The 17,607-nt window shown below is 44.9% G+C and overlaps 1 protein-coding gene across 2 annotated transcripts in view; it reads right to left on the reverse strand.

Moving 5' to 3' along the window:
* The window catches only part of ZDHHC15 (zDHHC palmitoyltransferase 15), a 94,538-nt gene that overhangs the window by 68,055 nt on the left and 8,876 nt on the right, over positions 1–17,607 (reverse strand). For both annotated transcript variants that reach the window (XM_087727548.1, XM_087727547.1), the window contains exons 3-11: positions 17,383–17,477; positions 15,438–15,558; positions 13,878–13,947; positions 12,481–12,513; positions 10,259–10,379; positions 8,466–8,598; positions 7,206–7,332; positions 3,809–3,921; positions 1,778–1,861 (exon numbers count right to left, since the gene is read on the reverse strand). In XM_087727548.1, coding sequence (XP_087583674.1) covers positions 1,818–1,861; positions 3,809–3,921; positions 7,206–7,332; positions 8,466–8,598; positions 10,259–10,379; positions 12,481–12,513; positions 13,878–13,947; positions 15,438–15,558; positions 17,383–17,477 — 857 coding nt within the window. In that variant the 3' untranslated portion in view covers positions 1,778–1,817. The remainder of the gene's footprint in view (positions 1–1,777; positions 1,862–3,808; positions 3,922–7,205; positions 7,333–8,465; positions 8,599–10,258; positions 10,380–12,480; positions 12,514–13,877; positions 13,948–15,437; positions 15,559–17,382; positions 17,478–17,607) is intronic.

Raw genomic sequence — 17,607 nt, forward strand, 5'->3', positions numbered from 1 at the left:
AGAGAAACATCTTCAAAGAAAAACCAGAAAGCCCAGTTGCCTCTTGAAAAAGCACCTTTGAGACAATCATGACCTGGATCACGGAGAATCCCCAGAAATATTGAGCTTCCGTTGTTTAGACTAATCAAGGAGATTTAGAAAAATGCTGCTCAGCTCTACGGTTGGTTTTGTGTAAAGATATCTGTGGCATCAAGAGAGGTCCTGCTCAAGAGCAGACTCATCCGTCAGCAAAAGTGGCGCAGGGTGGCACCATCAGTTGACGGTGGGTTTCCTGCAGGCAAATGGCTTGTGCTGAAAGAGTTACCGGAAAAGCCTCCTGGGTCTTCCATATAACAATCATTTGTAAGCAGTTGGTCAACTTCTTCTGAAAGACAAAATCTGCCTCTTCTACTTGATAAACGTCTATCCAGCCATCTCCACAAGACCACAAGGCAGCATAAGAAAAGCTCACACTTTCCATTTTGGGTATGTGTGTGTCAGGTGGGCATGGCCGTGTAAGAACATCTGGGCCAAAGACACCCCTGGATGAATCAAATCTGAATCGGGGCCAACCCAGCCCTGATTCTAGGCAAGCTCCAAAAGATGAGACTTTGACCTCCCCTGGAGCTGGCGCTCTTGCCCCAAACCTGTCAGCACTTTGTGGCTCATTACTAATACTGAGCTCCAGTTCAGTGCTTCCCAACCTGATACCCACCAGCAACTTTGGGTGGCACAGTGGTTAGAATGCAGTTCTGCAAGGCTAACTCACTGCTCACTCCAAGGAATTTGATCCTCACCAGGCTCAAGGTTGACTCAGCCTTCCGTCCTTCTGAGGTCGGTAAAATGAGGACCTGGATTATTAGGGGCAGTAGGCTGACTCTGTAAACTGCTTAAGAGAGGGCTGTAAAAGCACTATGAAGCAGTATATAAATCTAAGTGCTATTGCTCCCTTCCCTGCCTTTCCCCACCTCCTTCCTTCCTTCCTCATTCCCTTCCCCTTTTCTTCCTACTAAGCTGGGGTGGCGCAGTGATTAGAATGCAGTATTGCAGGCTAACTCTGCCGACAGCCAGGAGTTTTATCCTGATGGGGCTCAAGGTTGATTCAGCCTTCCTTCCTTCCTTCTGAGGTGGGTAAAATGAGGACCCAGATTGTTGGGGTGCCAGAGGTTGACTCTGTAAACCACTTAGAGAGGGCTGTAAAAGCACTGTGAAGTGGTATATAAATCTAAGTGGTATTGCTATTCCTGAGAAGCAGGTGGTGTAGTCCAGCTGATTTGGAAGATGCTAGGCTGGGGGGAAGCTACTTCAAAGTGAGGTGTATAACAACTGGACAGCCACTTGTCTGGAATGGTGTAGGGTTTCTTGGTTGAGTAGGGGGTTGGACTAGAAGACCTCCAAGGTGTCTTCTAACTCTGTTATTCTAACTCTTGTGCAAGGAGATGGCATCTGGGGCCCTATTGGCTGCTTTTCCTTGCCAGGAGAGAGTTAATAGATTTGGGCAAACCGTATTTCTCACAGGAGAATCATAGGAATTTGCAACTCTTGTGCTGGGGGAATATTCTACCACAGCCAAGATTGTAGAACACAGAATAATATTGTTGGAAGGGACCCTGAAGGTCTTCTAGTCCAACTCTAGACCATTCCAAATAAATGGTTTTTTTCTTGAAAACCTCGAGCGAAGGAACACTCATGACCTCTGGAGGCAAGACATCTAGATCGATATCTTATGGGGAAAAACAATTAACTGAAAAAGGAGTTCTAAGCTTTTTTTTCTTAATCTAAAGAAAAAATCACTTACCAGAGCTCATGAGTTGCACAACCTCAGCTCTTCAAAGCTGCTATGTCTCCATTTCAATGGAAAGGGAAGTCCCTTGCTGGTAATCTGGACAAACAAGCAACACAAGTCCACTCAGTAAGACAGAGATTGCTCTTCCTTCAGAGTTGTGTTCCCAGTAGTTGTGGAGCCCAATTTTTCTAGGCTGGAGTGGGGTGGGGGTCTATTTGGCTTGGAATGGTCTGCTGGAGACGCCCCCTCTACCAAGTCATAGGAAGACTGCATGTCCTTCGCATGCAGCTAGAATTTGGTACACTTACTGTCATTACTTCCCAATTCTGTGTTTAATAACGGTTCTCTTTTAAACCATTCAAAAGCACAAAAATTGTTTGGAAGGTTTACGACTTCCAGAGTCTGCATTTGTATACATCTCTGGGTAAGGATGGGCACGTACACACTTATCCTGCCTTTCTTAAGCTTTGCCAAAGATGCACTTGAGATCTATAGCTTGCTCCCCTTTCAGCCAGGCTTCTGTGCTGGGCCATTAACACCCCACCCCACCCCACTCCCCCACCCCAAGCAGGAAAACAAGCTGTTCCCCAATCCTGCAATCAATCTGATCTTGATGGCAGCCTCTCCAGTCCCCTGTTGAATAGGGCTTGATTGGTAAATAGAGTGGCCTTCAGTTGGATGGGGAGAACAGGAGTAATTTTTTAAAATAACTGATTGCAGCCCTCTTCATCTCACAAAACTCTGTTTTGTAAGCAAAATGTAAAAGGAAGAAGGGACCCTGCACTGGGACCACTGGGCACGCATGCAGAAGCCTTGGCAAGAAGAACAGCATGGGGAAACCCACCCATTGGGAGTGGGAGGGGGGACTATTGTGGTTTGCAAAGTATGTGCCATGTATGTATGTATGTCCACAGAAGACTCGACTTGTATCTATATCAAATGAAAACTAAATGAATAACTGCAGGAAGTCAACTCAAGGCTCGATGGCTGCAAAGTGCCCTACGTGGGGCTACCCTTGAAAACTACTTGAAGTGGAAATGGTCAAGAATGCAATGGGAAGGGTAATCTCAATCTGCTTCAAGGATGAGGAAGGGGCTGTAAGGTGGGCACCCTGTTTCTGATGCATAAGGACAACTGGCATAAGGACTCTTCCTCCCCTTCCACCCCACCCCATCCCCCCAATCATGTTTGGATGTCTGATGCCCATTTTTTCTCTCTCTTTTTTTTCAATGTACAGAGCAGTGTTTGTCAACCTTAGCAACTTTAAGACGTGTGAGTGTCAGAACTGCCATCTTCCAACTGTGCTTCACGTTTGCTAGCTGCCAGTCTGCCCAGAACTATGGGGGAAGGCAACTGGATGGGAAGTGGGGAAAGCTAACGATTCACTGTACCAAAAGATACAACCTCAAGGTCAGAGAGCTGGGAAAGGCATGTACCTCCGCGCTTCCTATTCTACAGTTGAAGAGACCTTTCCCAAAACATCTTATCTATGATTGGACAAGGAGGGATTAACAATGGGAAGGGACAAACAGGGAAAAGTTAACTGGGAAAGTTTGGCAGGCGAACCTCAGTTCTGGCTTTGCTGTATTATGATCCACTTGGCCTTTAGTGAACCTTTCACACCAAATGGAGTTGAGGGTCATTCTTGCTTAAGGGACCAAGTTGTGGCAGGACTGACAGTGTGGATTTCAATTCCCAGAATTCCACAGCTAGCAGGAACAGTGGAACGGAGAAATGTTGACTTAATGGACCCAAAGGAGGAATATCCTCTATTTTTGATAGCTAAATCAGAAAGGACAACATCTGCAGCAACATTACGCAAACAACATATAAAGATGTAAACAGAGAATTCCACCCATTGCCTCCAAAGTCTGCCGCCTTGAGGTCCACACAATGGCGTTTTGCAGTATTTGCATCCGTTTGTTCAATTCTCCACTTTGTCCCAGAGCTCCTTCCCGACGACAGCCACCCCCCCTTCTCTCTGCACCAATGGCTCATCCTACATCCCATGCGGCACCTCCTCAAAGGCTAGTGTGCCCTTACTGTGCTGGCTGCCATCTTCCATCCCGTCTTCCTCCCATTGCTCCTCGTTTGCCAGCAGGGGGTTCCGGGCTTCGCTCTGGGCTCGGATGGGGAAGGAGTGTCCGTCCCCCTGGCTGTGGAGAGAAAGGCAGCAGGAAGGTGAGGGAGGGGCCCCCAGAGAGAAGGAAAAGCCAACCGGCAAAGGGTAGATCTGGGTCTTGTTGGCATCAGGCACCGTGAAGGAGTTAAGACTCTTCCAATGCTCACCAACCTCCCTTCAGAGGCTCCCAACCTGTAACCCAGCTAGATGAGTTGCTCTTCTGCAGAGAAGTACATGGCGTCCTTGACTTGTGACCACAATTGAGCCCAAAATTTATGTTGTTAAATTAGACATTTGTTAAGTGACTTTTTCCCCATTTTACCACCTTTCTGGCCACAGCTGTTAAGTGAATTACTGCAGCCGTTAAGCTAGTAATGCAGCTGTTAAGTGAATCAGGCTTCCCCATTGAATTTGCTGATCAAAAGGTTGCAAAAAGGGATCACGTGACCCCCAGGACACTGCAACCGTCATGAAGTATGAACCAGCCAAGGTTGGACTCTGATCACATGACCTTGGGGATGCTGCAATCATCCTAAGAGTGGGAAAGGGCCACATCACTTTTTTCAGGCCATTGTGACTCTGAACTGTAAGTGAAGAAAGTGTTGTAAGTCAAGGACTATCTATGTGACAGTCAAGGTCTTCCTACTGCAGCCCTGGACCTCCCTTGCGCTTGCTTCCTTGCGTCCGGCAGAATGCAAAAACATTTTGTTTCCTTTTGGAAAGCTCTTTAACTGATTGATGAGAATTACATTGCTCAAGTGCTGTGCCAGCAGAAACAAAGTCTTAGGTTCTGCAGATTGTCAGTGATTTCCTTCTCCAGCACATAGATAAATACACCTGGAAACATCTATCTACCGACTCTCTCTTTCCCTACCTATCTACTGCATTTCTCTCTCTCTCTCTATTTCTCTCTCTCTATCCCTTTACCAACCTACCTATCCTCTCTCCCTCCCTACCTATCTAATGCATTTCTCTCTATTTCTCTCTATCCCTCTACCCACCAACCTACCTACTCTCTCTCCCCCTACTTATCTACTGTATGTATGTGTGTGTGTATGTATGTATGTATGTATGTATGTATGTATGTATTTCTCTCTATCCCTCTACCTACTTACCTACACACTCTCTCCCTCCTTCTCTACTGTATTTCTCTATCTCTCTATCTCTATTTCTCTCTCCCTCTCTATCCCTTTATCTACCTAATTACTGTCTCTCTCTCCCTACCTACCTACTGTATTTCTCTCTCTTTCTCTCCCTCTATCCCTCTATCTACCTACCTACTTTTTTTTTAATTTACCTTTTCAAAACCTTGGTGCGTCTTATACTCAGGTGTGTCTTATACTCCGAAAAATATGGTAATTGACTGAACTGCTGGCTGAAAGAGATTTACATGCTTCAACTGGGTTCAGTTTGCAGGTCAATGAAAAGGAGGGGGAGGAGCTGCTTTTTGTGGTGGATCTGAGAGCACACAGGGCAGAGAAAAGACAACAGCAATGGAGAGCCACCAGATTACTCGGGAGGAGGCCCCGTTCATCTTGAAGGGCTGCACTGGAAAGCTATTTATCATAGCAGGCAGAGGGAGGTGTTGCTGGGAACAACCTGTTTGGTTTATGGCTGTGCATTTGTTTGTGCTTCCTGCTTGACTTTGTACCTTTGAGACTCTGGACTTCTCTTGCCCAGTGAGCTCTCGTGGATGTACTTTCAGTTTTGCCTGGTGGATTTAAGTTTGTTTTGTGAACTTGTTAGAGCAGTTCTCTCTTGTTTTATGGACTATTTACCTTGTGACTAATCTGGGCCTGCTTGTGGCTTGGCTTTATTTGGGACAATTCTGAAGCCAGATGAAGGGAACTGCTGGGGAACATCAATAAAAGTTTTTATAAACCACCCTGACGTTTATGTGTATGTGTGTGTGGGTGGGTATGTGTGTGGGTGTGGGTGTGTGTCTGTGTGTAAGCACAGTTGCTAAGGTCCACGCTTGATGAAAGGATGCTAAGGAGAAGCCATTCTGGCAGGTGGGCACCTATAGAATTTTGAAAGTATGTCATGGGTACATTCACAAAATGGCCATGAAGGGGCTCTTTAGCAGAAGGTAAAGCTGGAAGTTTGCATGGGGTGCATCTTTCACACCAGCAGACACTGAATAGGGTTACTTTGGCCCTTTGTCTAGCCAGGTGGGCAAAGGTAAAGGTTTCCCCTGTCCAGTCATGTCCAACTCTAGGGGGGATGCTCATCTCCACTTCCTAGTCAGCATTGTCCAAGGAGATTTCTGTGGCCCCCATAACACTTGTCCTGTTGTGGCCTGCCAGTGGCCAGGGGAGCTGGCAGCAGATTCGGACAATGAGGAGGTTGGGGAGGAACCTGGGCCAGTCCTGGAGTCTGGGGAAGGCTCCGATGAGGGCTCTGTATCGGAGGCAGAGAGTGGGCCAGAGCCGTATACCAGTTATCAGCTGTCTTCAGAGTCAGACATCAGTGCGGCAGAAGAACAGCTGGAGCCTCTTCCCAGTGTGCGCATGTGCAGAGTTGCCAGATAAAGGGAACTACAAAAGAACAGGGGGCGATTTGGGAGTAAAGCCACAGGGGGACGATGAATGGCCCCTCCCAGAGGAAGTAAAAGAGGAATGAAAAGGGAGTGGAGTTTGTAGGAGACAATTAATTCGCTTAATTGGTCTGTGACTCTCCGAGACTCCTTGCCAAGTTCTGCAGATATGGGCCTGACAGCTCTCCAAGCCAGAGAAGGTCTTTGACTGTAAATCCTCCATTGAAATACTTTGATGGATGTGAATGAGTAGAGTTCACAGTCAATTAGTAAAAGGGTTATTTTTGTCAGGACAAGGAGTTTGCTTCAGGCTCTTGGGAAGCCTCAGTCAGAACAGTTACCTTTCCAACAAAATGGTACCTATTCATCTACTCGCATTTGCATGCTACCCAACTGCTAGGTGGGCTGGCGCTGAGTCGAAGACGGGAGCACACCCTGTCATGCAGCACTCGGATCTCGAACACAGGCTGCCAGCTTTCCGGCTGACAAGCTCAGCGTCTTTAACCACTATGCCATCCCATCCCCTGGCAGAAGGGCATCCTGGGGAACCAGCCATGCCAGCAGATTTCTTTTCACAAAGAAGCAGACCAGCTTCTCCCTGACTCTTTTTAAATGAAAAGAAGATATGCAGAGCACCCAGACAGGTTCCTGCTGCCCCATGGCTCCGGGGGTCCTATCCCCACCTACACCCCCCCCCCCAAACTTCCCTTTGGGGGGGAGGGAGATGAGAGAAGGGGAACTCAAATCCTGTCTCCATGGCTGGTGGGTTGCTTTTTACTTACCTGGACTTCACCGGGAATAACCAGAGTCTCTTCTCTTCCCCAAACACCTGCTGAAGGTTTCTGAGAAAGCCGAGGTTGAAGCCGTTTTTATCAGGGCCGCCGGAGAACACGGGAGCTGAGAAAGCCTCTGCAGCAAAATAGAAGGCTGTCTCAGGCACCGGAAAGTGGGCCCTGATAAGGGAGGGTTTTTCGGGGCTGTGCCTGCTAGAAATCAGCTGACACCTCAAACCATCCTGCGGGTTCATCACAGGGGAGGCTAGCAAGCAAAACGGAATCTCAGCCAGCATTTTCACAATCTCCTGTTTTAGAGGTCGAACAGCTTTCCTGCTGAAGGTAAGGAGGATCATAAAGCATAGAATAACAGAGTTGGGAGGGACCTTGGAGGTCTTCTAGTCCACCCTCTGCTTGAGCAGGAGACCCTATAGCCGTGATAGCGAACCTATGGCACGCGGAGCCATATCTGCTGGCACGCCAACCGTCATCTCCAGCTGCCCAGCAAGGGGGGGGGATGCCGTTTTCACCCTCCTCAGGCTTCAGGAAAGCCTCTGGAGTCTGGGGAGGCTGAAATCTCCCCCCCCCCCCAATGTGCAGGTTGGCAGGGGCGCATTGACTTGTGAGTGTGGGCACACACACACACTCAATAGTGCACACACGCACACACAAAATTTTGGCTTGCCTTTACAAAAAGGCGACTGCCCTGTAGCATTTCAGACAAATAGCCGAGGTGGCGCAGTGGTTAAATGCAGCACTGCAGGCTACTTCAGCTGACTGCAGTTCAGCAGTTCGGCTGTTCAAATCCCACTAGGCTCAAGGTTGACTCAGCCTTCCATCCTTCCGAGGTGGGTAAAATGAGGACCCGGATTGTTGTTGGGGGCGATATGCTGACTCTGTAAACCGCTTAGAGAGAGCTGAAAGCCCTATGAAGCGGTATATAAGTCTAACTATTGCTATGAAACTATTGCTATGAAATAGTTGTCCAGTCTCTTTGAAAGCCTGCAGTGATGGGGCACCCACAGCTTGGAGGGTTTCATGACCTTGGATTCTTGGCTGGGTTAAAATCCCTTCCGACCCAATGGTTCTAGGAATAACCAACAAATATAAAGCAAAAAACATGTGCATAAGGATTCCAGGCTTCCAGAATTGGGAACGGGAGCCCTTCTTGGATTCTGGAATGCATCTCCATCGGTTTGGTTGCCACAAATGGGCTGGTACAAACCTGCCTTGTCCATAACTTTCTTCTCGAAGGTTTGAACACCTTACCTAGAGTCGATCTGTTCTGACTGACGAGCCAGCAGTGGTAGCCAAAGAGGAACAACAGGCTGACCCAAAACATGACTGCCACAAAAAGAAGAAAGAGGACGTGGAACCTGGAATGACCACTGGTCGGCTCCATCTGCAAAGGAAAGCGAGAGAAAGTAAAAGGAGAGCCCCGGAGAGGGTCAAAAGAGCAGGTGGCAGAGGTGACATTCAGCAGGTTCTGACCAGTTCTGGAGAACCAGTAGTGGAAATTTTGAGTAGTTCGGAGAATCGGCAAATGCCACCTCTGGCTGGCCCCGCCCCCTTCTATTCTCTGCCTCCTGAGTCCCAGATGATCGGGAGGGAATGGGGATTTTGCAGTAACCTTCCCCTACCATGCCCACCAAGCCACGCCCACAGAACCAGTAGTAAAAAAAATTGAATCCCACCACTGGCAGAGGGATTCTTTTTTTCTGCAGCTCTGGCTGTGGCAGAGCCCCTCCAAGACATAACGGGAATGACTCAGTTGCCCTCCAGATGTGGCTGAATGGCGTCCCCCTTCCTTCCTCCCTGATGGTCTTTGCTTAAGGCTATTGGGAGTTAGATACAGTTAAGTGAATCTGACTTTGCTTGTCAGAAGGTCACAAAAGGGGATCGCGTAACTCTAGGACACTGCAACCATCATAAGCGTGAATCAATTGGCAAGCACCTGAATTTTGATCACATGACCATGGAGATGCTGCAAGGATTGTAAGTGTGAAAAAACTGCTTGTGTTACTTTTTTCACTGCTGTTGTAACTTTGAATGGTCACTAAACAAACTGTAATTCTAATTCTAATTTCCGGTACGATTATAGGACAGGTATTCCTCAACTTACAAAAGTTCATTTAGTGACCGTTTAAAGTTACAATGGCACTAAAAAAGGCACATGACTATTTTTCTCATTTTTGACTGTTGCACCATTCCCAGAGTCATATGATCAAAATTCAGGTACTTGGCAACTGGCATGTATTTATGACGGTTGCTACGTCCCAGGGTCATGTGATCATTTTTTGCGACCTTCCAATGAGCAAAGTCAATGGGGAAGCCACAGTCACTTAACCACCTTACTAACCTAACAACTGCAGCGATTCACTTAAGAACTGTCTCACCTAGCAACAGAAATGTTGAGCTCAATTGTGATCATAAGTTGAGAACTACCTATACTATTTCTCCACCTTAGGAAATTTAAGATGCATGGACTTCAACTCCAGAAATCCCCAGCATGGAGACCCTGAAGCCCTGAGCACAAAGCAGCTGAGGGCAGGACAGGAAGCAATGGGTGCAAACTTACCAAGAGAGAAGCAACCTAGAACTAAGGAGAAATTTCCTGACAAAGAAAACAGTCAGTGGAGTGACTTGCCTCCAGAAGTTGTTAATGCTCCAACACTGGAAGTTTTTTTTAGAAGAGATTGGCCAACCATTTGTCTAAAATGTTAGGAAACCCTAAACCTGCTTGAGCAGGGGGTTGGACTAAAGACCTCCAAGATCCCTTCCAACTCTGTTACACCAATACTGATTACAAGACAAAAACGGCTGAATGAGAGGGGAATATGATCCATTATATATTTTAATGATAAATAAAAAAGACACTAGCTTGAAGTAGAAATGAATTTACCCAGTTTTGAAAGATTAGGACTGTAGTAATCCCTTGCACAATTGCAACTTTGTTCTGTTTGGAATGAATTGTGTTCCCCCTGGGGCTGGTTTTCACCCCAGAAGATTTCAGACTCCCATGACATACAGAAAGTAAACGGCCACCAGGCCCCCCAACTTACTGTCCAGAATTTGATGAAATATTTGAAGACTGTTGTTGCAATAAACATGCAGTACAACAGAGAATAGGCTAAAAACAGTAGGAAGAACTTGTAGTTAGAAAAGCCGATGCAGTTGTTCACCCTGGAGGAAAAAATAGGAAGGAAGGTGAAATCAAAATACATTTGGAGAAATGATGCTATGAAAAGCAAAAGCAGTAACAAGCAGCCTCGTTTCTCTGATGCAGCCCAATGCCAACGCCCAGCTCACAGAAGAGTCCCTGCATACACCCAGTCCATGGACACAGTCCCAGACCCCCTAATGCCCTCCCTCCAGGCATACCAGAGCCCGCCCAGAGCAATGGGTACCGTTCCGGTACGGTGCTCTGGAGGGCTCATCCGCCCGCTTGCGCTCCTTACTGTGGTTTAAAGCTGTCAGCGCTTCCGCGCACATGCATGGTGTGTACAGTGCCTGCATAATGCTCCACTGAGCAGCTGGAGCATCATGAAGGCTTGGGAAAGCATCATTTGACGCTACAATGCATGTGCGCACCGCACGCGTGCATGTGGGTGATGCCGGGGTCATTCCAACCGGTATGGTTGGAATGGAATCCGGAACCCACCACTGCCTCCCCCCCTCCAGCCTCCTCCCAGGTGTACCTGCCTCTTCCTGCCTCTCCCAGAAGCAGATAGACCCGGACTTCAGATCAAGGCTTAAACTGCCCCCCAAACTAGGATATGGTTACACCTGACATCTTTGTTTTACTGCATTTTAGCCCCTCCTTAAGACAACTGGGATAGTAGTTTTCTTCCCTAATAATCTTTGTATCCTTCTTCCTCTTGGATATGGTGTCCAAAAATGAAAGTCTCAAACATAATTTTAATTTCTGTATCACTGCAGAGAGCCAGGGCTTGATCGATCCTCTCTAGTGTCCAGCTAATATACAAGTGTTTTCAAAAAAATCTTCTTCATTCCTTCTTCATTATTAAGATCTGGTTTTCTCCTTCTAGTACTTTGTAAATATCCATTTCATTTCATGGTATATTCCAATCTTCATCGAGTAATTCTTCCTGCATCTTTCATCTAGTCATTCATAGAAAATGAACTATATCTGCATATATAAATGTCTAAATCAGTATTTTTCAACCTTAGCAACTTTTAAGATATGTAGACTTTTAACTCCCAGAATTCCCCAACCATTAAGGCTGGTTGGGGAATTCTGGGAGTTGCAGTCCACACATTTTAAAGTTGCCAAGGTCGACAAACACTGCTTTCTGCAAGGCTCCAGGGAACGAACAATATTTGAGAGGCAGATCTTGCTTTGCTCTATGGAAGTATTTCTCAACTTTGCTGGCTGGGGAATTCTCGGAGTTGAAGTCCAGACATTTTAAAATTGCTAAGGTTGAGAAAGACTGCCCTAAAATAGAAAACCAAAAAGCCAATGCACGAAAATCTTTTCTTCATAATGCCCAAGTCTACTACAATCCTCTTTGGCATATTTTAGATTGTTTTTTTCTAATATGTATAAATTTAAAATGGCTCTAGTTCAAATTTATTGGAAGACATTCTGGGCCTCCATTTTTATGGAGAGTAAGGTCCAAGAAATAAAACCAGGTAGTTTGAACACACCTGGCACAAAGGCATAGTTCCATTTATTATGCATTTGTGGAATTCCCCCAAAACATATTGGGGGAAATATACCAAAATAAGGACAATCTGCACCAAAGAGAGGTACAATAAGAATTCCTGTTAATGGAATATGAGATTCTGAACCTCCTTTCCAGATTTGGGATGGACAAACATTAAGAATGAACTTTTATACTTGAGATATAAACACCCAGTCCTTCTTTCTGAGTAGCAGAAACGGAAATAGTGTAAACCCACCAATGTGATATTCTGTTTTCTTTTGGCAGGTCGTTCAAAAGCATAAATGGATTGGGTAAATATTTCTCAAGGCAATGGGGAAAAAGATGCCAAGCATTCCATCAAGAATGCCATTTCACATGCATAATGCACAATGGATTCATGGCACATTTTTGCACACTTTTCTATGCATAACAATTTGAAGGTGTGCACCGTTTCGCATGATTTTTTATTGGAGTAGCTGAACCAAAGTTGGAGTTCTGAATTTTAAGCAATGTTGGTGGAATGATCCGGTCAATTTCAGAAATTGATACACCTCTATCCCTGAAACACTTTAATGTGTATATGATGGATTAATGAAATGGTCCTCAAGAGTCCTTACCATGGGCAGTGATGGTCCATTTTTAACACGCACCTATTAAAAAAAGAGAAAAATGTCAGGAACCACATGAGGGGGAAAAGAAACAAACCACAGACTTTGTTCTTTTCTAGATTACTCATAATCGAGGATTCTGCTTTTTTTTTTTTTAAAGATAATGTCATTTATTAGCGAACCCTAAAGGTTCACAATTGCCAGGTCGCAATTTCATTTCCCAGGAAGTCTCTTGTCATGATGTCCCCTTGTGAGGCTTTCTGTTATTGCATGTATAACACAGGACATGGTTGCTGTACCTTGTGTCTTGATTATCCTTTAAAAAAGGCATTCTGTGTTTGCTACCAACAGTTGAATGAATAAGGTGGTTTGCTTAGATATAAAGCCTGGGTATCAGGCAAACATTACTGACAGTCACGATATAAACTTCATTTATCCCTGTAGTAGGGCTGTATTATCCTTCCCATCTTCTCTACCTTCTCCTCTCTATGGTATGTTGTATATTATGATTAATGATTATAACTATGATCTATGATACATGACCTATCACTTGTTGTTGGTATGTACATTAAGAACTTATGCACTGGAGACAATAGCAATAGCAATAGCAATAGCAATAGCAGTTAGACTTATATACTGCTTCATAGGGCTTTCAGCCCTCTCTAAGCGGTTTACAAAGTCAGCATATTGCCCCCCCAGTCTGGGTCCTCATTTCACCCACCTCGGAAGGATGGAAGGCTGAGTCAACCTTGAGCCAGTGAGTTTAGAACTGCTGAACTGCAGATAACAGTCAGCTGAAGTGGCCTGCAGTACTGCACCCTAACCACTGCGCCACAAATTCCTCATGTGTCCAATCACACTTCACCAATAAAGAATATTCTATTCCATTCTATGTATTCTATTCTATTCTATTCTATTCTATTCTATTCTATTCTATTCTATTCTATTATTCTGTTCTGTTCTGTTCTAGTCTAGTCTAGTCTAGTCTAGACTAGATATTCACTGATACCCTCTCAATAAACTACAGATAAAAAGAACCACGAAAATTATATGCAATGCCAAGCTCACCCATCTTCTTTTTAAACTGAGAGTTGCCACCTTCAGCTCAAAGTCAGGCTGGAGATTTTGCCCTCCCCAACATATTGCCAACAATCTGAGTCATTTTACTGACCTCGGAAGGATGGAAGGCTGAGTCAACCTTGAGCCTGGTGAGATTTGAACTGCAGAATTTCAGGCAACTGGCACTCAGCAAAAGTAGCCTGCAGTACTGCACTCTAACCACTGTGCTGCCATGGCTAAAGCAAGCAAAACTATTTCTTTTTATGTTTCTAGTCAACAACATTCCTATGTAATTGTTGAGCTAACCTTCAAGCCACATTGCTTATGGATGAAAAGAATGAACTTACACAGCGCAAACTGAGCAATGGTGACATCGGTCAGGTTTGATAAGCTGACATCTGTCACAGAATCGAATGGCTGGAAAAGAACATGACAAAAATGTCCCTAGTTAATCATTATGATGAGTGCAAATTCTGTCTTATAAACTTGTTACTAGAAGCACCAAGGCATGTTTCTCAATGTTGGCAACTTTAAGGTGTATGAACTTCAACTCCCAGAATTCTCAGCCAGCATGGGGAATTCTGGGAGTTAAAGTCCATACATCTTAAAGTTGCCAACGTTGAGAAAGGTGGGACCCAAACAAGATTTGAGGGCTACTTTGAAGATAGGCGGTGCCTTCTATAAAACCAGGGAAGCAGAGGTGGGATTCAGCCGTTTCGTCTGAATTGGTAGTAGAAATCGCGGGTGGGCCTGCCCACCTGCCCCGGCTCTATGTCATCCTATTTAGGCACATTTTCAAGCCAAAGCGCATGCACGGAAGACCAAGTGCGTGTGCGCGCTCACATTTGCAAACTGGTAGGGAAAGTAAGTGAATGCCACCCCTGCAGGGAATCTACACTTTCTAGGTGGCTGAATGCTACAGGAGAGGAGATGATGATGATGCAGAGACACGCCCTTCACTAAGGCTGAGCTGATGACTTTATGGACAAAGTCATTTCTTGACAAAATAAGTTATTTAACGCTTCTTTTTTCTAGGATGCTCAGTCAATTTCCTATATTGGAGTGGGTCCAAAAGCCTCCAGCTTTTTTGGTAAAGCTTCCCAGGGGTTTCTACTATGGTTTTTTTATGTGAACTATGCTTCTCTGGTGATTTATTAGTCCCTGCTGGATACAAACGGCAAATTATGATGCTGATTTTCCATGGATTTACCACTGACTTTCAGCATGTTAACTATTCATCCTGGATATAAATGCTGCTATTCATCAGCCACTGCTATGAAATCAGGAGCAACAATCAAAGTGCATCCAACCTTGGACACCTTTACATTCCATAGGGTGGAGGGGGGGAAGCAGTGGTGGGATTCAAATAATTTCACAACCATCTCTCTGCCCTAATGATTTCGTCTAACAACCAGTTAACAAAACTGCTCAGAAAGTTAACAACCGGTTCTCCCGAAGTGGTGCGAATTGGTGGAATCCAACCACTGGGGAAAAGTAATAATTTGATGAGCTTTTCTCAATCTTCCGCTCTCCAGATATATTTTGGATTACAGCTTCCAGAATTACTAGCCAGAAGGCACAATTTCCCCAGATCTGAATTCACCCCACCTCCAGATTTACTATTCCAACTGGCAAGTAGAAATCACAGTGTAAATTTTAGCTAGGGTGAAAATGATAAAAGCAGCCAGGAAAAAGGCTGTAATGATGTCACAAGGCCTGCATTTTGATTTTAAGAGCTGGAATGAATGAACCCCTTATCGGTCCTTCCCCCTTAATACAAAAGCCAAACAGTTTGTTATTGCTGATTTGGACGATGCTCTTTGTCAACCCAAAAGTTCTTCAAAAGTGGGGTGTCAGTGTGGGTTGCTGCATAGGTGGACCTTGCCCATGTCACGTTAGAAACTCACCGCCATTCCCTGTCCTTGTACAAACTGGCAACTTCCGGGCCATCTCTGCGAGGATCTGCCTCTGGCCCTCGGGCCTTTCTTCATCCTCATAGCGTTCCTTGTCGGCATACGACATGTGGAACTGGAAGAAGAAGGAAGAGAGTGAAACATGCATAGCTGTAGAACAGAGGTGGGGAACTATGGCCCCTTTGTGACCTGTGGACTTCAACCCCCAGAATTCCTGAGCCTTCTGGGAGAAGAAGGAAGCTGCCATTCTGAAAACTTCTTGCTGGAACCTGATTGGTCAGGGGGGAATCAGCAGTGGGAGGCAGTTAAGGGAGAGAAAAGTTGAACTAAGGGATTTTGGCCAGCGATTCTCCAGTTCTGGCTATGAACTACTGCCATGCCCTTGACTTCTAATAAAACTATACCTTTTCTCAACAAATAGAGCCAAGGATCGTTACTACTTAGAGATTTAAGTGGTGGCAGACCTGACATTGGGAACGGAGCTGTTCAGAGGCCCAGATGTGTCTTTGTGTGTCCAAAAAATTAGCCATTGACAGACAACACCAGGCAACATAATAAATGTAGATTTAATGTCAGTTCAGAAGAGTGAGCAGGATCACATTCAACTTCTCTGCCCATTTCTCTCTGCTAGAATCTTCTTGATTCTAATCAATTAGAATTATTGAATCTAATCCAATTATTGGTGTCCACCAGACAGCCTTACGCTTTTGTTACCAAGATGCTGATTCCACAATTAAAATACAGCAATACCTGACCAAGCCATTCCGATTATTTCTGCCCTCCCATCAGCCCAACTGGTGGGAAAGATTTCACAGATTTCTTATTCACAGAGACTCTGCCCTTGTGGATTCAGGGAGAAGAAACTCTTGCTTGTCTCCTCCTATGGTGCCCTTTCTATGGTGCCCCAAGACATGCTCTCTCACCCCAGGCTTTTCCAAATACAAGAATGTTCGCATTTATAATTTTTAAGGGATGCTAATCCCACACCTATGTATCGGGTGGCCAAATATCTGCACTGTAATACAGTTGCACAGAATTTTTATTGTACCATTATTTCTTCCCCTTCCTCAATAACAAATTACTGTGTTAAACTATTTCTCTTTTTTACTGTATTCTTTTTATTGTAAAGGCTGGCCAAATACCCTATAGAGATATTTGATTTATCTCAGGATCTACCACCCCATGCTTTATATAATGGAACTTGGTACTCAACTGCTTTGAAACTCATTGAATTTAGTACTCAACACATTTTGACATGAGAATTTTGTCCCAGTACATAACACGTAAGCTAGAACTTGTTGGAGTCACAACATTATTCCTTATGGGAATAATCTGTTTGGTACTCATCATTTTTGGAACTCGTCGCGCCTCCTGGAAACAATTAATGAGTACCAAGATACCACTGTAATTGTAGCTGCCCCCAAACTGATCCACTTGCTTTCTGACCATGAGGGGAGATTTAAAGTTATGATGAGACATCTATTTAGATTATTCTTGAAGGTGTGCACACACCACTTCTGCTCCGGCCCTGTGGAACGATCTACCCCCGGAGATCCAGACCCTCCCCACTCTCGCGGCCTTCAAAAAGTCTATTAAGACCTGGCTTTTCCGGCAGGCCTGGGGCTGTTGACCTCTTGAGTGAGGTCCAGCCCCACTACAGTTGAGTGTGTTGTGTTTTAACCTGCTTTGTTCTTTTTCTTTCTTTTTAAACTTTTTAGTACTTTTTAAACTGTCTTTTATGTAAGCCGCCTTGAGTCCTTCGGGATTGGGCGGCATATAAATTTATTAAAATTAAAATTAAAATTCAATAAATTTATCTTCTCTCTTTATTTCAGCCTTTTCCAGACTACATTCTCTCCAGACATATGAACCAACTTTCATTCTGGGAGTTGAAGGTCACATATCTGGTTGGTTCCTTTATAAAATCCCTGAGTTTTACCTTTTTGTCCGGTTGCAGTGGAGGAGTAAATATAGACTTCCAATACGTCCATATGAAGAATATAAAGATGATATGGAATACTGTGAGGTAGGCCACTAAAGAAGAAGAAGAAGGAGAGCATTAAGCAAGGAAGCAGAAATGCCCCTTTTGCTGCTAATCCTTTAATAGTATCCTTGACTTTCACAGAAGACAACATAAACCTCTTTCAAAGGGACTCTATGCTTA

The sequence above is a fragment of the Thamnophis sirtalis genome, unplaced genomic scaffold (genome assembly GCF_051295495.1).
Source record: "Thamnophis sirtalis isolate CommonGarterSnake01/CBP01778 unplaced genomic scaffold, rThaSir2_p1.2 scaffold_13, whole genome shotgun sequence".
NCBI classification, from domain to species: domain Eukaryota; kingdom Metazoa; phylum Chordata; class Lepidosauria; order Squamata; family Natricidae; genus Thamnophis; species Thamnophis sirtalis.